Source organism: Staurois parvus, unplaced genomic scaffold (genome assembly GCF_062004578.1).
Source record: "Staurois parvus isolate SC_StPar_1 unplaced genomic scaffold, SC_StPar_1.0 ptg001418l, whole genome shotgun sequence".
Classification (NCBI taxonomy): domain Eukaryota; kingdom Metazoa; phylum Chordata; class Amphibia; order Anura; family Ranidae; genus Staurois; species Staurois parvus.
In genome coordinates, this window is record NW_028319214.1 from 2,607,459 (window position 1) to 2,627,318 (window position 19,860).

The window sequence follows — 19,860 nt, forward strand, 5'->3', positions numbered from 1 at the left end:
AAATGCAAACATGGAAAAACGCAAGAAAACGCAGCTAAACGCTATTGCAAAAATGCTAAAAAAAAGCTGAAAAACTCACATTTTTAACGTGACTTTATATTGCTGACGTTACCAGCATTATCAAAGTGTCCAGTGTGCATGAGGACTAAGTCTTCCTTATCCCATTCAAAGCTAAAACAAGTTTGGCTGGAGTTAGGATCCAATAGCTTCAGTGCTTTCAATCAGAACATAATCATTTACAAGGGCATATTGCAGTTAGATTTTGCCATGAAAGAAATCACATACAGTAATTATCATTCAGCATTCCACCTCAAGGCAAATATTTACACAGCCCAATTCACTATAAGGTATAAGATCGGTAGCAATATTTATTATGGCACTTAGACGATGGCATGTGTAGATCACATGTTTGTACAATCCAAATAGAAAGTGCAATTCAAATACAAGTTTGACACCAAAGGACAATCAGGACATAGTCTCCTTATTGTCACAGTCACAGTACTTCTGGATGATATATATAACCTTAGTGCAGGAAACTGACAGTCATTTCTGCTGTCAGAGGTACAGCTGCAGATGGAGGATTATCTTCTGTTGATTTTATTGTAGAATCTTTATGTTTTTCTTTTGCTGAAAAAAAATACAATTAAATATTAGTATTCCCTGGATTTTTTCTGAGACATTTTTTACTCCTAATCAATGTTACATAGTTAGTCTGGCTGAAAAAAGACAAAAGTCCATCCAGTTCAACCATTAAAAAAAAAGAAGTTATAATCCTATACCCACAGTTGATCCAGAGGAAGGCAAAATAACCCAGCAAAGCACAATCCAATTTTCTCCTGCTGGGAAAAAAATTCCTTCCTGATCCCCCAAGAGGCAATCGGATATTCCCTGGATCAACTTTACCTATAAATGTTAGTAACCAGTTATATTCTGTGCATCTACGAAAGAATCCAGGACTTTTTTAAAGCAATCCACTGAGCTGGCCAGAACCAACTCTTGAGGGAGTCTATTCCACATTTTCACACCTCTCACTGTGAAGAAACCTTTCCGTGTTTGGAGATTACATTTCTTTTCCTCCAGACGTAAAGAGTGCCCCCTTGTCCTCTGTGATGACCTCAGGGTGAATAACTCTACACCGAGTTCACTATATGAACCACTGATGTATTTATACATGTTGATCATATCCCCCCTTAATCTCCTCTTCTCAAGAGAGAATAAATTCAGTTCCTCTAATCTTTCCTCATAGCTGAGCTCCTCTATGCCTCTTATCAGTTGGATGTAAGGATGATAGCATGCAAGGCAATGCAGTGGCTGGATATAAGGATGATAGCATGCAAGGCAATGCAGTGGCTGGATATAAGGGTGATCGCATGCAAGGCAATGCAGTGGCTGGATATAAGGGTGATCGCATGCAAGGCAATACAGTGGCTGGATATAAGGGTGATCGCATGCAAGGCAATACAGTGGCTGGATATAAGGGTGATAGCATGCAAGGCAATGCAGTGGCTGGATATAAGGGTGATCGCATGCAAGGCAATACAGTGGCTGGATATAAGGGTGATAGCATGCAAGGCAATGCAGTGGCTGGATATAAGGATGATCGCATGCAAGGCAATGCAGTGGCTGGATATAAGGGTGATAGCATGCAAGGCAATGCAGTGGCTGGATATAAGGATGATCGCATGCAAGGCAATGCAGTGGCTGGATATAAGGGTGATCGCATGCAAGGCAATGCAGTGGCTGGATATAAGGATGATCGCATGCAAGGCAATGTAGTGGCTGGATATAAGGGTGATAGCATGCAAGGCAATGCAGTGGCTGGATATAAGGGTGATAGCATGCAAGGCAATGCAGTGGCTGGATATAAGGGTGATCGCATGCAAGGCAATGCAGTGGCTGGATATAAGGGTGATCGCATGCAAGGCAATACAGTGGCTGGATATAAGGGTGATAGCATGCAAGGCAATGCAGTGGCTGGATATAAGGGTGATCGCATGCAAGGCAATGCAGTGGCTGGATATAAGGGTGATCGCATGCAAGGCAATGCAGTGGCTGGATATAAGGGTGATAGCATGCAAGGCAATGCAGTGGCTGGATATAAGGGTGATCGCATGCAAGGCAATGCAGTGGCTGGATATAAGGGTGATCGCATGCAAGGCAATGCAGTGGCTGGATATAAGGATGATCGCATGCAAGGCAATGCAGTGGCTAACTGGTTAGCACCTTTGCATTGCTGCTGTGCTCATTTTAATTCCTACCAAGGACACCATCAGTGTATTTCCTCCTTCTGTGGCATGGCTCCTCCAGGTGCTCCAATTTCCCTCAACCCTTTAAACATATACTGATAGCTAACTGGCTTCCGTCTAAGGCTAGGTTCACCATTATGCAGGTTGCGTTTGAGCCGTTTCTGCATTGCGTTTTGCATTTTGCCATGTTTTTGATGCGTTTTGCTTTTTTTTTTTTTTTTTTTAATTTTTCTTGTTCCTCGGCAGATTTAAAATGCAAAATGCATAAAAAATGCATCAAAAACATGGCAAAACGCATTTTCAATGAAGTCTATAGAACCAAAACAAGGCTGCATGCACAGCCACAGGGAGCACCAATCTTCATATGTCAGTGTGCTAAAAAACATCATTCTGGGTACACCGGGAGCTGTAAAAATGGTGCTATTCTGTGTACCTTACCATGTCTGCTATTTTCAACATGGACAGCAAGTGAGACCAAAGAGCAAATGTGAAATTCTACATGAAACTAGACAAATCACTGGATCTCTGCAATGTTGTCAAAACGGTGACCTTTGAGCTGGATCCTCATCTTCGGAAGAGGGAATTTTCAGGGGTTGAGCTTGTTGAATGTCTTTCTGACCTCTCTTTATCTTCCAGTGAAGTTCTTACGGTCTTGAAGCACGCATGCCATTCAAAACACCTCGAATAACTCACTGCAGCATCGCCGTAAACTTGACGAATCATGTCAAATGTCTCTGTGGAAGATTTGCCCAGTGTCATGCAGAATTTTACATTTGCACTTTGTTCTAACTTGCTGTCCATGATGAAATAGCAGATGTGGTAACGCATGTGGTCAGAATAGCACCAGTTCCAGAGCTCCCAATGTACACAGGATGATGTCTTTTGACACACTGACTTATGAAGGTTGGTGCTCCCTGTGACTGTGCTTGCAGCCTGTGTTGATAAACATGCATGCAGTAACCGCTTCCCGTCTGCCCTGTAGCAGAAGTACTGCTACAGGGCGGTATGGGTGCGCAAAATCACGTATATATACATGATTTTGCATTTTCGGGTAGGGGGCGTGCACGCCCTACCTGCGCCGCCATTCGTGGCCGTGGCTGTCAATCACCAACGCCCGGTGATTGCCGAACACCTCAGACGGGGAGGAGAACTGTTTGTAAACAACACAGCACAGCCATACAAAGTAGTGTGCTTACAGTGAAGCACACACACAGCCCCTAATAAAACAGCACACAGCACACTGTTAACCCCTTGATCACGCCACATGTTAACCCCTTCCTGCCCAGTGCCATTAGTACTGTGTCAGTGCTTTTTATTAGCACTGATTATTGTATTGGTGTCACTGGGGATGTCAGTGACACCAAATAAGTTCCCCCCAGTGTCAGAATGCCCGCTGCAGTCCTGCTATAAGTCGCTGATAAATGCTATTACTGTTAAAAATAAAAAAATTAAATCCCAGTATATATACCGCCATTTTTAAACGCTATAGCTTTCACGTAAAACAAAAAAATACTTTTTATATACACTGTATATCAGGATATATGCATAAACTAATACGTTTCTTATTAGAATAAGATTCTAAGTATTAAATATTCTATAGTTTTTAACCTACTGTATATATTATTATTATTATACAGTATTTATAAAGCGCCAACAGTTCGCTCAGCGCTGTACATTACAATAGGAGACAATACATGAGACAGTACAATAATAATACAATGCAATACACAAGGGGTTCGAGGGCCCTGCTCCTTACAATCTAGGAGGGAGGGGATAGTGGTACAGGAGGAAAAGCTTTGGGGGATGGAGTGGTAGGAAGAGTGGAGGAGATCGGCAATTAGCAGGGGGTGGGGTAGGCTTCCCTAAAGAGGTGGGTTTTCAGGGTGCGCCTAAAGGAGAGGAGAGTAGGTGATAGTCTGATGGATTGGGGTAGGGAGTTCCAGAGGATGGGTGATGCCTTGGAGAAGTCCTGGAGGCGGGCATGGGAGGAGGAGACCAGGGAACTAGAGAGAAGGAGGTCTTGTGAGGAGTGGAGAGTGCGTTTTGGGTGGTATTTGGATATTAGGTCGGTGATGTAGTTTGGGGCAGTATTACGGACAGCTTTGTACGTCAGTGTTAGCATTTTGAATTTGATCCGTTGGATCATTAGAATGTATATCCTTTTACATTCTGATTGTAGCAACAACCTACCAGGATATACACCTCTGTTTTGGAATATCAAACAATTTAGCTTTGACCAAAGCATATCCATGATTACAAGGACAATGAAGTGCAACTGGGGAGTGTAAATCTCCATCTCTTATATCATGAACATGATCATATGTCCTTCTATAGTTTGCTTTTAATAAGTGTCACATTCACAGAGCATTAGATATATTCAAATGACAAATGAGAATCATTTACATCAGGTTTGTCCATGTATCCTATGGCATAGATACATGAAATTATTAAACAATATGTATTGGAAATTTATATTATACATTTGCTTTCTCATAAGAGCATCTTCACTGTTTGAACTGAATATGTAGGATTGAAAAAGAAGATTTTGTTCCAGGAAACATGTTCGATGAAAATCAGGACATGTATGGCATATAGTAATTATGAGACTGTAATTGGCCTTTCCTCTATGGTCTAATAAAGCTGTAAATGTCATCATGTGAATGTCAGAAACTTCTTCTTTTTCCTTCTTTTTTTTTTTTTTTTTTTTGAGACAATACAAAATTTAATGTTTTATATACATGTTGGTGATGAATACTGCATATCATAAATATTTTTCTCCTTTTCCTCTTTGGAATATGGTCCTACAAAAATGGTAGATATTTAAAATTACCAGATGAGCGAGGTGTTTTATGAGTTTCTATGCTTTCCATTCCACTTTTTAGCTTTTGTTCTTTGTTTTTTTTACCATCATGTGGAGCCTGAAACAGAATATAATAATAACATTTAAATGTATTGTTGTTAAAGAAACAGAAGCCACTACAGCAGCAGACATAGCATATAATAAACCCAAAATCCAGCCAAAACTTAAAGTGGTTGTAAAGGCTTAAGGTTTTTATACCTTCATGCAGTCTATGAACAGAGGTAAAAAAAACCTTCTGTGTGCAGAAGTCCTTCCAGCCAGCCCTAATACTTGCCTGAGCCCCACTGCGATCCAGCGATATGCAAGAGAGTCTTGGCTCTCTGGGGACTCTTCCTCCTCATAGGCTGAAACAGCAGTGGGAGCTGCTGTCAATCATAGTCAGTGAACCAATGAAGAGAGAGAGGGGGTGCTCTGTTTGTGAATGGACACAAAGAGCAGCTGCATGGGAGCAAGCCTGCTTGGGTGCCCCCATATCAAGCGGGGGGATGAGCCAGGAGCACTGGTGGGGGACCTAAGAAGAGGAGGATTGGGGCTCCTCTGTGCAAAACCATTGCATAGAACATGTAAGTATGTAACATGTTTGTTGTTTTTTTTTTAATTGCCTTTACTATCACTTTAATTGGACAAAGCTGAAAAGAAACATTTGTTTTAGCTGGAGTTAGTGCAAATATCTAGTCATACAACATCATATAATAAAAGGATAATAGGGCAAAAGGATCTTACCAGAAAATACTGTATGGTTACAGGACTCTTACATAGAAAGAAATGCCCCATGTATTTCAGGCAAAGGACTTGACTTGTATAAAAGACTCAGTAAAGAGACTATTATACAGAGTTCCAGGCTGATATACAATTTGAAAGCAAAACCTGACCCAAAAATATCAAGATAATATGATCCACATCCAGCTCTTTGGCTTTCCCTGATGCCTCCACTGTCAGCATGCCTCTCTGAGCCTTTCAACTTTCTCAATGAACTCAATAGGCAAATTTGACAAGTGGTACGGCACCCCAAGTTAAATATGCTGCATGCCATGCTATGAAGCAAAGCATGAGAACAGCCCCATTTGGCTGTTATTTTACAGTTGGAGTGGGCAGCCAGAGGGCACAGTAAAACTGTTTTTACCACCCCTGACCATCTGAAAGAAACTACATGAGCAGTTGTACCTATCATTCTAAGTAGAGAGGAGTCGAATATATTCGCTGCGAATTTAACTTATAAAAAGGGTGTTTCTAGGCTTCAGAGAGCCTTTATATTAGTGCAGAACACTGTACCTTTAATTTAAATGCCCTTGGAGTCTGCTGGGGAAGAGAAATAATACTGTCAGTCAATATGACATGCAGATGAGTGCCGTCGATCTTAGAATCACCGCACACTTCACTCATTTGGGCAGTCACGGGGCCAAAACCAGAGTGTGGAGCCACAGTGTGGCAGTGGAGGCAGCAGCAATGGGAGGCCATACAGCACCCTATGAAAAAATGGAACCCACCAGCAGTGTGAGGAGACCTGAAAGTGGCACATGGCAGAGTGTGGCGATGGAGACAGCAGCAATGGGAGGCCGTACAGGGACCCATGACACACTCTGGACCTGGCAGCAGCATGAGGAGGCGGTACAGGGGCCCATGACAGATTACGGGCCTGGCAGCAGCATGAGGAGTCGGTACGGGGGCCCATGGCAGATTACGGGCCTGGCAGCAGCAATGGGAGGCCCGTAATCTGCCAGCACCCTATGACAAAATGGAACCCACCAGCAGTGTGAGGAGACCTGAAAGTGGCACATGGCAGAGTGTGGCGATGGAGACAGCAGCAATGGGAGGCCGTACAGGGACCCATGACACACTCTGGACCTGGCAGCAGCATGCGGAGGCGGTACAGGGGCCCATGACAGATTACGGGCCTGGCAGCAGCATGAGGAGTCGGTACGGGGGCCCATGGCAGATTACGGGCCTGGCAGCAGCAATGGGAGGCCCGTAATCTGCCAGCACCCTATGACAAAATGGAACCCACTAGCAGTGTGAGGAGACCTGAAAGTGGCACATGGCAGAGTGTGGCGATGGAGACAGCAGCAATGGGAGGCCGTACAGGGACCCATGACACACTCTGGACCTGGCAGCAGCATGAGGAGGCGGTACAGGGGCCCATGACAGATTACGGGCCTGGCAGCAGCATGAGGAGTCGGTACGGGGGCCCATGGCAGATTACGGGCCTGGCAGCAGCAATGGGAGGCCCGTAATCTGCCAGCACCCTATGACAAAATGGAACCCACCAGCAGTGTGAGGAGACCTGAAAGTGGCACATGGCAGAGTGTGGCGATGGAGACAGCAGCAATGGGAGGCCGTACAGGGACCCATGACACACTCTGGACCTGGCAGCAGCATGAGGAGGCGTGTGGGTCAGGAGACAGACCTGTCTCTAGACCGGCTACCGAGCCACTCTCCTCGCCAGTACTTCTTCGTCTGGCTGCTGAAGAGGCGGATGTCTCCCCCCGTTCCTGACCGCCCTCTGTTAGCTCTTCCTCACTGTACAGTGGGGCTGAGCCCACAGCATGCGATACTTCGCTTGGTGAGGGAACACCAAAGGACAGGGGCAGGTAGAGGACACGTGATTTCAGTGGGCTTGCTCCCGGGCCATGCCAACTAACGGTTGTGTCTGACGTACCCACCGACCGTTGGCTGTAGGTGTCAGAGGTGACCTGGGAAGAGGAAGACGACCGAGCCAACCAATCGATGACGACAGGGTTGTCGGTGGAGACACGATCGCTGGATGACACCGGGAGCACTGGCCTCTGGCTGCGACTAGTGCTGCCTCGACCCCTTCCTCTGCTGCCACGTCTGCTCGCTCCTGAAACATTGCCTCCTCTGCCACTCCTCTGCGTGTTGTCTGACATACTCTTTAATTCAACGATTCTGTGTCCCTGAGTAACAATTCTGTGTCCCCGAGTAACAATTCTGTGTCCCCGAGTAACGATTCTGTGTCCCCGAGTAACGATTCTGTGTCCCCGAGTAACGATTCTGTGTCCCCGAGTAACGATTCTGTGTCCCTCAGTAACGATTCTGTGTCCCTCAGTAACGATTCTGTGTCCCTGAGTAACGATTCTGTGTCCCTGAGTAACAATTCTGTGTCCCTGAGTAACGATTCTGTGTCCCTGAGTAACGATTCTGTGTCCCTGAGTAACGATTCTGTGTCCCTCAGTAACGATTCTGTGTCCCTCAGTAACGATTCTGTGTCCCTGAGTAACGATTCTGTGTCCCTGAGTAACGATTCTGTGTCCCTCAGTAACAATTCTGTGTCCCTGAGTAACAATTCTGTGTCCCTGAGTAACAATTCTGTGTCTGTCCCTGAGTAACAATTCTGTGTCCCTGAGTAACAATTCTGTGTCTGTCCCTGAGTAACAATTCTGTGTCCCTGAGTAACAATTCTGTGTCCCTGAGTAACAATTCTGTGTCCCTGAGTAACAATTCTGTGTCCCTCAGTAACAATTCTGTGTCCCTCAGTAACGATTCTGTGTCCCTGAGTAACAATTCTGTGTCCCTGAGTAACAATTCTGTGTCTGTCCCTGAGTAACGATTCTGTGTCCCTGAGTAACGATTCTGTGTCCCTGAGTAACAATTCTGTGTCCCTGAGTAACAATTCTGTGTCCCTGAGTAACGATTCTGTGTCCCCGAGTAACGATTCTGTGTCCCTTAGTAACGATTCTGTGTCCCTGAGTAACAATTCTGTGTCCCTGAGTAACGATTCTGTGTCCCTCAGTAACGATTCTGTGTCCCTCAGTAACGATTCTGTGTCCCTGAGTAACAATTCTGTGTCCCTGAGTAACAATTCTGTGTCCCTGAGTAACGATTCTGTGTCCCTCAGTAACGATTCTGTGTCCCTCAGTAACAATTCTGTGTCCCTGAGTAACAATTCTGTGTCCCTGAGTAACAATTCTGTGTCTGTCCCTGAGTAACAATTCTGTGTCCCTGAGTAACAATTCTGTGTCCCTGAGTAACGATTCTGTGTCCCTGAGTAACAATTCTGTGTCCCTGAGTAACAATTCTGTGTCCCTCAGTAACAGTTCTGTGTCCCTGAGTAACAATTCTGTGTCTGTCCCTGAGTAACGAATCTGTGTCCCTGAGTAACAATTCTGTGTCCCTAAGTAACAATTCTGTGTCCCTGAGTAACGATTCTGTGTCCCTAAGTAACGATTCTGTGGCCCTAAAGTCTCTCTGGCCCTAACTCTGTCCCTAATACAGACAGGTCTGTCTCTCTTGAATGACCGGAGGCTAATGGAGAATTGTAAGATGGCCGCAATTTATAGCTCCACCATTACACAGTGCTGGCTGGCTGGCTGCTGATTGGCTAATGCGATCACGTCATGAATGAATGCATTATGGGTCAGCGCGCCTTGTCTGCGCGCCTTCCCAGAGATCCCCGCTCCGTCGCCACACATGTCGCCGCCATTTTTGGGAAAATTCGATTCGTGCATCCAAAGTTTGCTAATTTTCGGATTCGGCGCAAATCGAATTTTTCCTGATCTTCGAAACGAATTCCACTTCGCCATGTTCGATTCGCTCATCTCTAATTCTAAGCACCAGGTGTTTGTTTTCAATCCGTTTTCTACATGTACTTACAGACCTTTCCAGGTTCAAAATTATTATTGAGCCCTCCACAACAGTCCCAGTTTCTCAAGTGGCCCCTTGGGAATATTATTTGCCCACCCCTGGTCTACATACTGCCAAAGAGACTGATGTATTATATTTAACATTAGGTTAAGCTGCTGTGGATGCTAATGATAAGCATAGTTTATACATTTACCACCCTATCCACCTTTCTCAAGCTTTGCTTAACCAATTGCCCTCTGCACTATAGCCGAAATTAGAGATGAGCGAAGAAATGAAAAATTCGATTCGACTGATTCGGCGAATTCGTGGACAATATTCGATTCGAGTCGAATAAATTCGCTGTGAATTTAACTTAAAAAAGGGTGTTTCTAGGCTTCAGAGAGACTTAATATTAGTGCAGAACACTGTACCTTTAATTTAAATGCCCTTGGAGTCTGCTGGGGAAGAGAAATAATACTGTCAGTCAGTATGACATGCAGATGAGTGCCGTCGATCTTAGAATCACCGCACACTTCACTCATTTGGGCAGTCACGGGGCCAAAACCAGAGTGTGGAGCCACAGTGTGGCGGTGGAGGCAGCAGCAATGGGAGGCCATACAGCACCCTATGACAAAAATGGAAACCACCAGCAGTGTGAGGAGACCTGAAAGTGGCACATGGCAGAGTGTGGCGATAGAGACAGCAGCAATGGGAGGCCGTACAGGGACCCATGACACACTCTGGACCTGGCAGCAGCATGAGGAGGCGGTACAGGGGCCCATGACAGATTACGGGCCTGGCAGCAGCATGAGGAGTCGGTACAGGGGCCCATGGCAGATTACGGGCCTGGCAGCAGCAATGGGAGGCCGTACAGGGACCCATGACACACTCTGGACCTGGCAGCAGCATGGGGAGGCGGTACAGGGGCCCATGACAGATTACGGGCCTGGCAGCAGCATGAGGAGTCGGTACGGGGGCCCATGACACACTCTGGACCTGGCAGCAGCATGAGGAGGCGGTACAGGGGCGCATGACAGATTACGAGCCTGGCAGCAGCAACTTGGACAGGAGGACGTTCAGCTTCTGCACCGTCGGGTGCGTGCTCGCAAACTGTTGTCTCTTGGAAACGGATTCCAAGAAAGACTGCTGACGGAATCCGTGAAGAGGAGTAGCAGGAGAAGGAGCATCTGAACGAGCGGAATATGCCAACAAGCGACAACAGGGGCCCATGACAGATTACGGGCCTGGCAGCAGCATGAGGAGTCGGTACGGGGGCCCATGGCAGATTACGGGCCTGGCAGCAGCTATGGGAGGCCCGTAATCTGCCAGCACCCTATGACAAAAAATGGAACCCACCAGCAGTGTGAGGAGACCTGAAAGTGGCACATGGCAGAGTGTGGCGATGGAGACAGCAGCAATGGGAGGCCGTACAGGGACCCATGAGAGACTCTGGACCTGGCAGCAGCATGAGGAGGCGGTATAGGGGCCCATGGCAGATTAGGGGCCTGGCAGCAGCTATGGGAGGCCCGTAATCTGCCAGCACCCTATGACAAAAAATGGAACACACCAGCAGTGTGAGGAGACCTGAAAGTGGCACATGGCAGAGTGTGGCGATGGAGGCAGCAGCAATGGGAGGCCGTACAGGGACCCATGAGAGACTCTGGACTTGGCAGCAGCATGAGGAGGCGGTATAGGGGCCCATGGCAGATTAGGGGCCTGGCAGCAGCTATGGGAGGCCCGTAATCTGCCAGCACCCTATGACAAAAAATGGAACACACCAGCAGTGTGAGGAGACCTGAAAGTGGCACATGTTTGGGGCATGATTCATGGCGGATTTAGTCAGTTGTGTCAGGAACTGGTGGTTTGAAATCCAGACTAATCCACGCCTGATTCATTTTCACAAACGTGAGTCTCTCCACACTTTGGGTGGACAGTCGTGTCCTCCGCGGAGTTGCAATACCTCCTGCCGCACTAAACACGCGCTCCGATGCCACGCTACTGGCCGGGCATGACAGCCTTTCAAGGGCAAATTCAGCTAGTTGGGGCCAAAGGTCAAGTTTCGTTGCCCAGTAGTCAAGGGGATTGTCTACCTCGGTTGGCAGGGTGCTGTCCAAGTAGGCCTAAGCCTGTTGTTTGAGGTCCTGCTCCAGGTCCACCTGATGCTGCTGCTGCTGCTGCGGCTGGTTAGTAGTTTCCTCACTGCGCTGGTGAAGAAAGCTACTCATCATCGACTGCAGACTGAGGCAGCCGCTGCTGGTGGAGCTGCCACTGCTCCTACCACCCCACCCCTCCCCTGCTGCCATGGCAGCGGAACACGAGCGCACAGGGCCCACAGTGTCTGAGGATGGACGTTGGCGCAGACAGGCAGAGACCAGCTGACTACATAGGTGTTTTTTATAGTACGTTATTTTGGCCTCCCTCTCAGCAGGTGTGAAAAAGGCCACCATTTTTGAACGGTAGCGAGGGTCCAACAAGGTGGACAGCCAAAAGTCATCCCTCTGTCTGATGGTTATTATTCGGCTGTCGCTACGCAAGCAACCGAGCATGCTATGGGCCATTTGTGCCAAGGAATGCGAGGGACTCCCTGCCTCCATCTCCACAGCATACTGCCACGGTGCGTCTAGGTCCTCTGTCTCCTCTTCCTCCTCCTCTACCAGATGCTCCTGCTCCTCCACTCCTGTCCGCTGAGTGGAAAAACCACCCATTTCACTCAATAATTCCTGAGCACCAATGTCCTCCTCTACCTCCTCCTCTTCTTCCAGTCCTGCCCCCACAGGGGCCATGTGGCGTTGAGATCTGTGCGCCACGTCTACCGCACCCTGACCAGCCATTGTTAACAGCATTTGTTCCAGGACGTGCAACAGAGGAATGACGTCGTTCATCCCATAGTCCTGCCGACTCACGAATAGCGTGGCCTCCTCAAAGGGCCTGAGCAAGCGCAGGTGTCACGCATGAGCTGCCAATGGCTGACATCTAAGTTACACAGGGAGTACCTTTATCTGCTTTTAACCTCAGGAAATCTGTGATGGCCTTTTGCTGTTCGTAAAGGCGGTCTAACATATGTAGGGTTGAATTCCACCTTGTTGCAACGTCACAGCATGAGGAGGCGGTATATAGGGGCCCATGGCAGATTAGGGGCCTGGCAGCAGCTATAGGAGGCCCGTAATCTGCCAGCACCCTATGTCAAAAAATTCAACACACCAGCAGTGTGAGGAGACCTGAAAGTGGCACATGGCAGAGTGTGGCGATGGAGACAGCAGCAATGGGAGGCCGTACAGGGACCCATGACAGACTCTGGACTTGGCAGCAGCATGAGGAGGCGGTATATAGGGGCCCATGGCAGATTAGGGGCCTGGCAGCAGCTATGGGAGGCCCGTAATCTGCCAGCACCCTATGTCAAAAAATTCTACACACCAGCAGTGTGTGAGGAGACCTGAAAGTGGCACATGGCAGAGTGTGGCGATGGAGACAGCAGCAATGGGAGGCCGTACAGGGACCCATGACAGACTCTGGACTTGGCAGCAGCATGAGGAGGCGGTATATAGGGGCCCATGGCAGATTAGGGGCCTGGCAGCAGCTATGGGAGGCCCGTAATCTGCCAGCACCCTATGTCAAAAAATTCAACACACCAGCAGTGTGTGAGGAGACCTGAAAGTGGCACATGGCAGAGTGTGGCGATGGAGAAAGCAGCAATGGGAGGCCGTACAGGGACCCATGAGAGACTCTGGACCTGGCAGCAGCATGAGGAGGCGGTATATAGGGGCCTATGGCAGATTAGGGGCCTGGCAGCAGCTATGTGAGGCCCGTAATCTGCCTGCACCCTATGTCAAAAAATTTAACACACCAGCAGTGTGAAGAGACCTGAAAGTGGCACATGGCAGCAGAGTGTGGCGATGGAGACAGCAGCAATGGGAGGCCGTACAGGGACCCATGAGAGACTCTAGACTTGGCAGCAGCATGAGGAGGCGGTATATAGGGGCCCATGGCAGATTAGGGGCCTGGCAGCAGCTATGTGAGGCCCGTAATCTGCCTGCACCCTATGTCAAAAAATTTAACACACCAGCAGTGTGAAGAGACCTGAAAGTGGCACATGGCAGCAGAGTGTGGCGATGGAGACAGCAGCAATGGGAGGCCGTTCAGGGACCCATGACAGACTCTAGACTTGGCAGCAGCATGAGGAGGCGGTATATAGGGGCCCATGGCAGATTAGGGGCCTGGCAGCAGCTATGTGAGGCCCGTAATCTGCCTGCACCCTATGTCAAAAAATTTAACACACCAGCAGTGTGAAGAGACCTGAAAGTGGCACATGGCAGCAGAGTGTGGCGATGGAGACAGCAGCAATGGGAGGCCGTACAGGGACCATGACAGACTCTGGACTTGGCAGCAGCATGAGGAGGCGGTATATAGGGGCCCATGGCAGATTAGGGGCCTGGCAGCAGCTATGTGAGGCCCGTAATCTGCCTGCACCCTATGTCAAAAAATTTAACACACCAGCAGTGTGAAGAGACCTGAAAGTGGCACATGGCAGCAGAGTGTGGCGATGGAGACAGCAGCAATGGGAGGCCGTACAGGGACCCATGACAGACTCTAGACTTGGCAGCAGCATGAGGAGGCGGTATATAGGGGCCCATGGCAGATTAGGGGCCTGGCAGCAGCTATGTGAGGCCCGTAATCTGCCTGCACCCTATGTCAAAAAATTTAACACACCAGCAGTGTGAAGAGACCTGAAAGTGGCACATGGCAGCAGAGTGTGGCGATGGAGACAGCAGCAATGGGAGGCCGTACAGGGACCCATGACAGACTCTAGACTTGGCAGCAGCATGAGGAGGCGGTATATAGGGGCCCATGGCAGATTAGGGGCCTGGCAGCAGCTATGTGAGGCCCGTAATCTGCCTGCACCCTATGTCAAAAAATTAAACACACCAGCAGTGTGAAGAGACCTGAAAGTGGCACATGGCAGCAGAGTGTGGCGATGGAGACAGCAGCAATGGGAGGCCGTACAGGGACCATGACAGACTCTGGACTTGGCAGCAGCATGAGGAGGCGGTATATAGGGGCCCATGGCAGATTAGGGGCCTGGCAGCAGCTATGTGAGGCCCGTAATCTGCCTGCACCCTATGTCAAAAAATTTAACACACCAGCAGTGTGAAGAGACCTGAAAGTGGCACATGGCAGCAGAGTGTGGCGATGGAGACAGCAGCAATGGGAGGCCGTACAGGGACCCATGACAGACTCTAGACTTGGCAGCAGCATGAGGAGGCGGTATATAGGGGCCCATGGCAGATTAGGGGCCTGGCAGCAGCTATGTGAGGCCCGTAATCTGCCTGCACCCTATGTCAAAAAATTTAACACACCAGCAGTGTGAAGAGACCTGAAAGTGGCACATGGCAGCAGAGTGTGGCGATGGAGACAGCAGCAATGGGAGGCCGTACAGGGACCCATGACAGACTCTAGACTTGGCAGCAGCATGAGGAGGCGGTATATAGGGGCCCATGGCAGATTAGGGGCCTGGCAGCAGCTATGTGAGGCCCGTAATCTGCCTGCACCCTATGTCAAAAAATTAAACACACCAGCAGTGTGAAGAGACCTGAAAGTGGCACATGGCAGCAGAGTGTGGCGATGGAGACAGCAGCAATGGGAGGCCGTACAGGGACCATGACAGACTCTGGACTTGGCAGCAGCATGAGGAGGCGGTATATAGGGGCCCATGGCAGATTAGGGGCCTGGCAGCAGCTATGTGAGGCCCGTAATCTGCCTGCACCCTATGTCAAAAAATTTAACACACCAGCAGTGTGAAGAGACCTGAAAGTGGCACATGGCAGAGTGTGGCGATGGAGACAGCAGCAATGGGAGGCCGTACAGGGACCCATGAGAGACTCTAGACTTGGCAGCAGCATGAGGAGGCGGTATATAGGGGCCCATGGCAGATTAGGGGCCTGGCAGCAGCTATGTGAGGCCCGTAATCTGCCTGCACCCTATGTCAAAAAATTAAACACACCAGCAGTGTGAAGAGACCTGAAAGTGGCACATGGCAGCAGAGTGTGGCGATGGAGACAGCAGCAATGGGAGGCCGTACAGGGACCATGACAGACTCTGGACTTGGCAGCAGCATGAGGAGGCGGTATATAGGGGCCCATGGCAGATTAGGGGCCTGGCAGCAGCTATGTGAGGCCCGTAATCTGCCTGCACCCTATGTCAAAAAATTTAACACACCAGCAGTGTGAAGAGACCTGAAAGTGGCACATGGCAGAGTGTGGCGATGGAGACAGCAGCAATGGGAGGCCGTACAGGGACCCATGAGAGACTCTAGACTTGGCAGCAGCATGAGGAGGCGGTATATAGGGGCCCATGGCAGATTAGGGGCCTGGCAGCAGCTATGTGAGGCCCGTAATCTGCCTGCACCCTATGTCAAAAAATTTAACACACCAGCAGTGTGAAGAGACCTGAAAGTGGCACATGGCAGCAGAGTGTGGCGATGGAGACAGCAGCAATGGGAGGCCGTACAGGGACCATGACAGACTCTGGACTTGGCAGCAGCATGAGGAGGCGGTATATAGGGGCCCATGGCAGATTAGGGGCCTGGCAGCAGCTATGTGAGGCCCGTAATCTGCCTGCACCCTATGTCAAAAAATTAAACACACCAGCAGTGTGAAGAGACCTGAAAGTGGCACATGGCAGCAGAGTGTGGCGATGGAGACAGCAGCAATGGGAGGCCGTACAGGGACCATGACAGACTCTGGACTTGGCAGCAGCATGAGGAGGCGGTATATAGGGGCCCATGGCAGATTAGGGGCCTGGCAGCAGCTATGTGAGGCCCGTAATCTGCCTGCACCCTATGTCAAAAAATTTAACACACCAGCAGTGTGAAGAGACCTGAAAGTGGCACATGGCAGCAGAGTGTGGCGATGGAGACAGCAGCAATGGGAGGCCGTACAGGGACCCATGAGAGACTCTGGACCTAGCAGCAGCATGAGGAGGCGGTATATAGGGGCCTATGGCAGATTAGGGGCCTGGCAGCAGCTATAGGAGGCCCGTAATCTGCCAGCACCCTATGTCAAAAAATTAAACACACCAGCAGTGTGAAGAGACCTGAAAGTGGCACATGGCAGCAGAGTGTGGCGATGGAGACAGCAGCAATGGGAGGCCGTACAGGGACCATGACAGACTCTGGACTTGGCAGCAGCATGAGGAGGCGGTATATAGGGGCCCATGGCAGATTAGGGGCCTGGCAGCAGCTATGTGAGGCCCGTAAGCTGCCTGCACCCTATGTCAAAAAATTTAACACACCAGCAGTGTGAAGAGACCTGAAAGTGGCACATGGCAGCAGAGTGTGGCGATGGAGACAGCAGCAATGGGAGGCCGTACAGGGACCCATGACAGACTCTAGACTTGGCAGCAGCATGAGGAGGCGGTATATAGGGGCCCATGGCAGATTAGGGGCCTGGCAGCAGCTATGTGAGGCCCGTAATCTGCCTGCACCCTATGTCAAAAAATTTAACACACCAGCAGTGTGAAGAGACCTGAAAGTGGCACATGGCAGCAGAGTGTGGCGATGGAGACAGCAGCAATGGGAGGCCGTACAGGGACCATGACAGACTCTGGACTTGGCAGCAGCATGAGGAGGCGGTATATAGGGGCCCATGGCAGATTAGGGGCCTGGCAGCAGCTATGTGAGGCCCGTAATCTGCCTGCACCCTATGTCAAAAAATTTAACACACCAGCAGTGTGAAGAGACCTGAAAGTGGCACATGGCAGCAGAGTGTGGCGATGGAGACAGCAGCAATGGGAGGCCGTACAGGGACCCATGACAGACTCTAGACTTGGCAGCAGCATGAGGAGGCGGTATATAGGGGCCCATGGCAGATTAGGGGCCTGGCAGCAGCTATGTGAGGCCCGTAATCTGCCTGCACCCTATGTCAAAAAATTAAACACACCAGCAGTGTGAAGAGACCTGAAAGTGGCACATGGCAGCAGAGTGTGGCGATGGAGACAGCAGCAATGGGAGGCCGTACAGGGACCATGACAGACTCTGGACTTGGCAGCAGCATGAGGAGGCGGTATATAGGGGCCCATGGCAGATTAGGGGCCTGGCAGCAGCTATGTGAGGCCCGTAATCTGCCTGCACCCTATGTCAAAAAATTTAACACACCAGCAGTGTGAAGAGACCTGAAAGTGGCACATGGCAGCAGAGTGTGGCGATGGAGACAGCAGCAATGGGAGGCCGTACAGGGACCCATGAGAGACTCTGGACCTAGCAGCAGCATGAGGAGGCGGTATATAGGGGCCTATGGCAGATTAGGGGCCTGGCAGCAGCTATAGGAGGCCCGTAATCTGCCAGCACCCTATGTCAAAAAATTAAACACACCAGCAGTGTGAGGAGACCTGAAAGTGGCACATGTTTGAGGCATGATTCATGGCGGATTTAGTCAGTTGTGTCAGGAACTGGTGGTTTGAAATCCAGACTAATCCACGCCTGATTCATTTTCACAAACGTGAGTCTCTCCACACTTTGGGTGGACAGTCGTGTCCTCCGCGGAGTTACAATACCTCCTGCCGCACTAAACACGCGCTCCGATGCCACGCTACTGGCCGGGCATGACAGCCTTTCAAGGGCAAATTCAGCTAGTTGGGGCCAAAGGTCAAGTTTCGTTGCCCAGTAGTCAAGGGGATTGTCTACCTCGGTTGGCAGGGTGCTGTCCAAGTAGGCCCAAGCCTGTTGTTTGAGCTCCTGCTCCAGGTCCACCTGATGCTGCTGCTGCTGCTGCGGCTGGTTAGTAGTTTCCTCACTGCGCTGGTGAAGAAAGCTACTCATCATCGACTGCAGACTGAGGCAGCCGCTGCTGGTGGAGCTGCCACTGCTCCTACCACCCCACCCCTCCCCTGCTGCCATGCCAGCGGAACGCGAGCGCACAGGGCCCACAGTGTCTGAGGATGGACGTTGGCGCACAAAGGCAGAGACCAACTGACTACATAGGTGGTTTTTATAGTACGTAATTTTGGCCTCCCTCTCAGCAGGTGTGAAAAAGGCCACCATTTTGGACCGGTAGCGAGGGTCCAACAAGGTGGACAGCCAAAAGTCATCCCTCTGTCTGATGGTTATTATTCGGCTGTCGCTACGCAAGCAACCGAGCATGCTATGGGCCATTTGTGCCAAGGAATGCGAGGGACTCCCTGCCTCCATCTCCACAGCATACTGCCACGGTGCGTCTGGGTCCTCTGTCTCCTCCTCCTCCTCCTCCTCTACCAGATGCTCCTGCTCCTCCACTCCTGTCCGCTGAGTGGAAAAACCACCCATTTCACTCAATAATTCCTGAGCACAAATGTCCTCCTCTACCTCCTCCTCTTCTTCCTGTCCTGCCCCCACAGGGGTCATGTGGCGTTGAGATCTGTGCGCCACGTCTACCGCACCCTGACCAGCCATTGTTAACAGCATTTGTTCCAGGACGTGCAACAGAGGAATGACGTCGTTCATCCCATAGTCCTGCCGACTCACGAATAGCGTGGCCTCCTCAAAGGGCCTGAGCAAGCGGCAGGTGTCACGCATGAGCTGCCAATGGCTGACATCTAAGTTACACAGGGGAGTACCTTTATCCGCTTGTAACATCAGGAAATCGGTGATGGCCTTTCGCTGCTCGTAAAGGCGGTCTAACATGTGTAGGGTTGAATTCCACCTTGTTGCAACGTCGCAGATCAGGCGATGCTGTGGAATTCCGTTCTGCCGCTGCAGCTCAATGAGGGTGTTCTTTGCGGTGTAGGAATGGCTGAAATGCATGCACAGTTTACGTGACATTTTAAGGATGTCTTGCAGTGGGATGGTGGATTTTAGGAACCGCTTGACAACCAGATTGAACACGTGAGCCATGCATGGCGCATGGCACAACCTTCCTTGACGCAGAGCAGACACCATGTTCTTTCCGTTGTCAGTCAACATGGTTCCGATTTTTAGTTTGCGCGGAGACAGCCATCTGTCGATTTCTCTGTTCATTACACTCAGCAGTTCCTCCCCTGTGTGACTACGTTCGCCAAGGCATACCAGGTGCAGCACAGCGTGACACCGTTGCGCCCTGCACATGTGATATGCCGGTCGGGTAATGGGACTTGGCACGGGGGTGGCGGCTGAGGACACGGCGGAAAAAGAGGTGGTAGAGGCGGACATGCTTGCTGGACCAAGGACGT

At 50.0% G+C, this 19,860-nt stretch overlaps 1 protein-coding gene across 1 annotated transcript in view; it reads right to left on the reverse strand.

Moving 5' to 3' along the window:
* Positions 1-350: 350 nt before the first annotated feature.
* Positions 351-19,860, reverse strand: part of LRRC43 (leucine rich repeat containing 43) — a 65,936-nt gene continuing 46,426 nt past the window's right edge. The window contains exons 11-12 of the mRNA XM_089661969.1: positions 5,077-5,164; positions 351-627 (exon numbers count right to left, since the gene is read on the reverse strand). Coding sequence (XP_089518095.1) covers positions 524-627; positions 5,077-5,164 — 192 coding nt within the window. The 3' untranslated portion in view covers positions 351-523. The remainder of the gene's footprint in view (positions 628-5,076; positions 5,165-19,860) is intronic.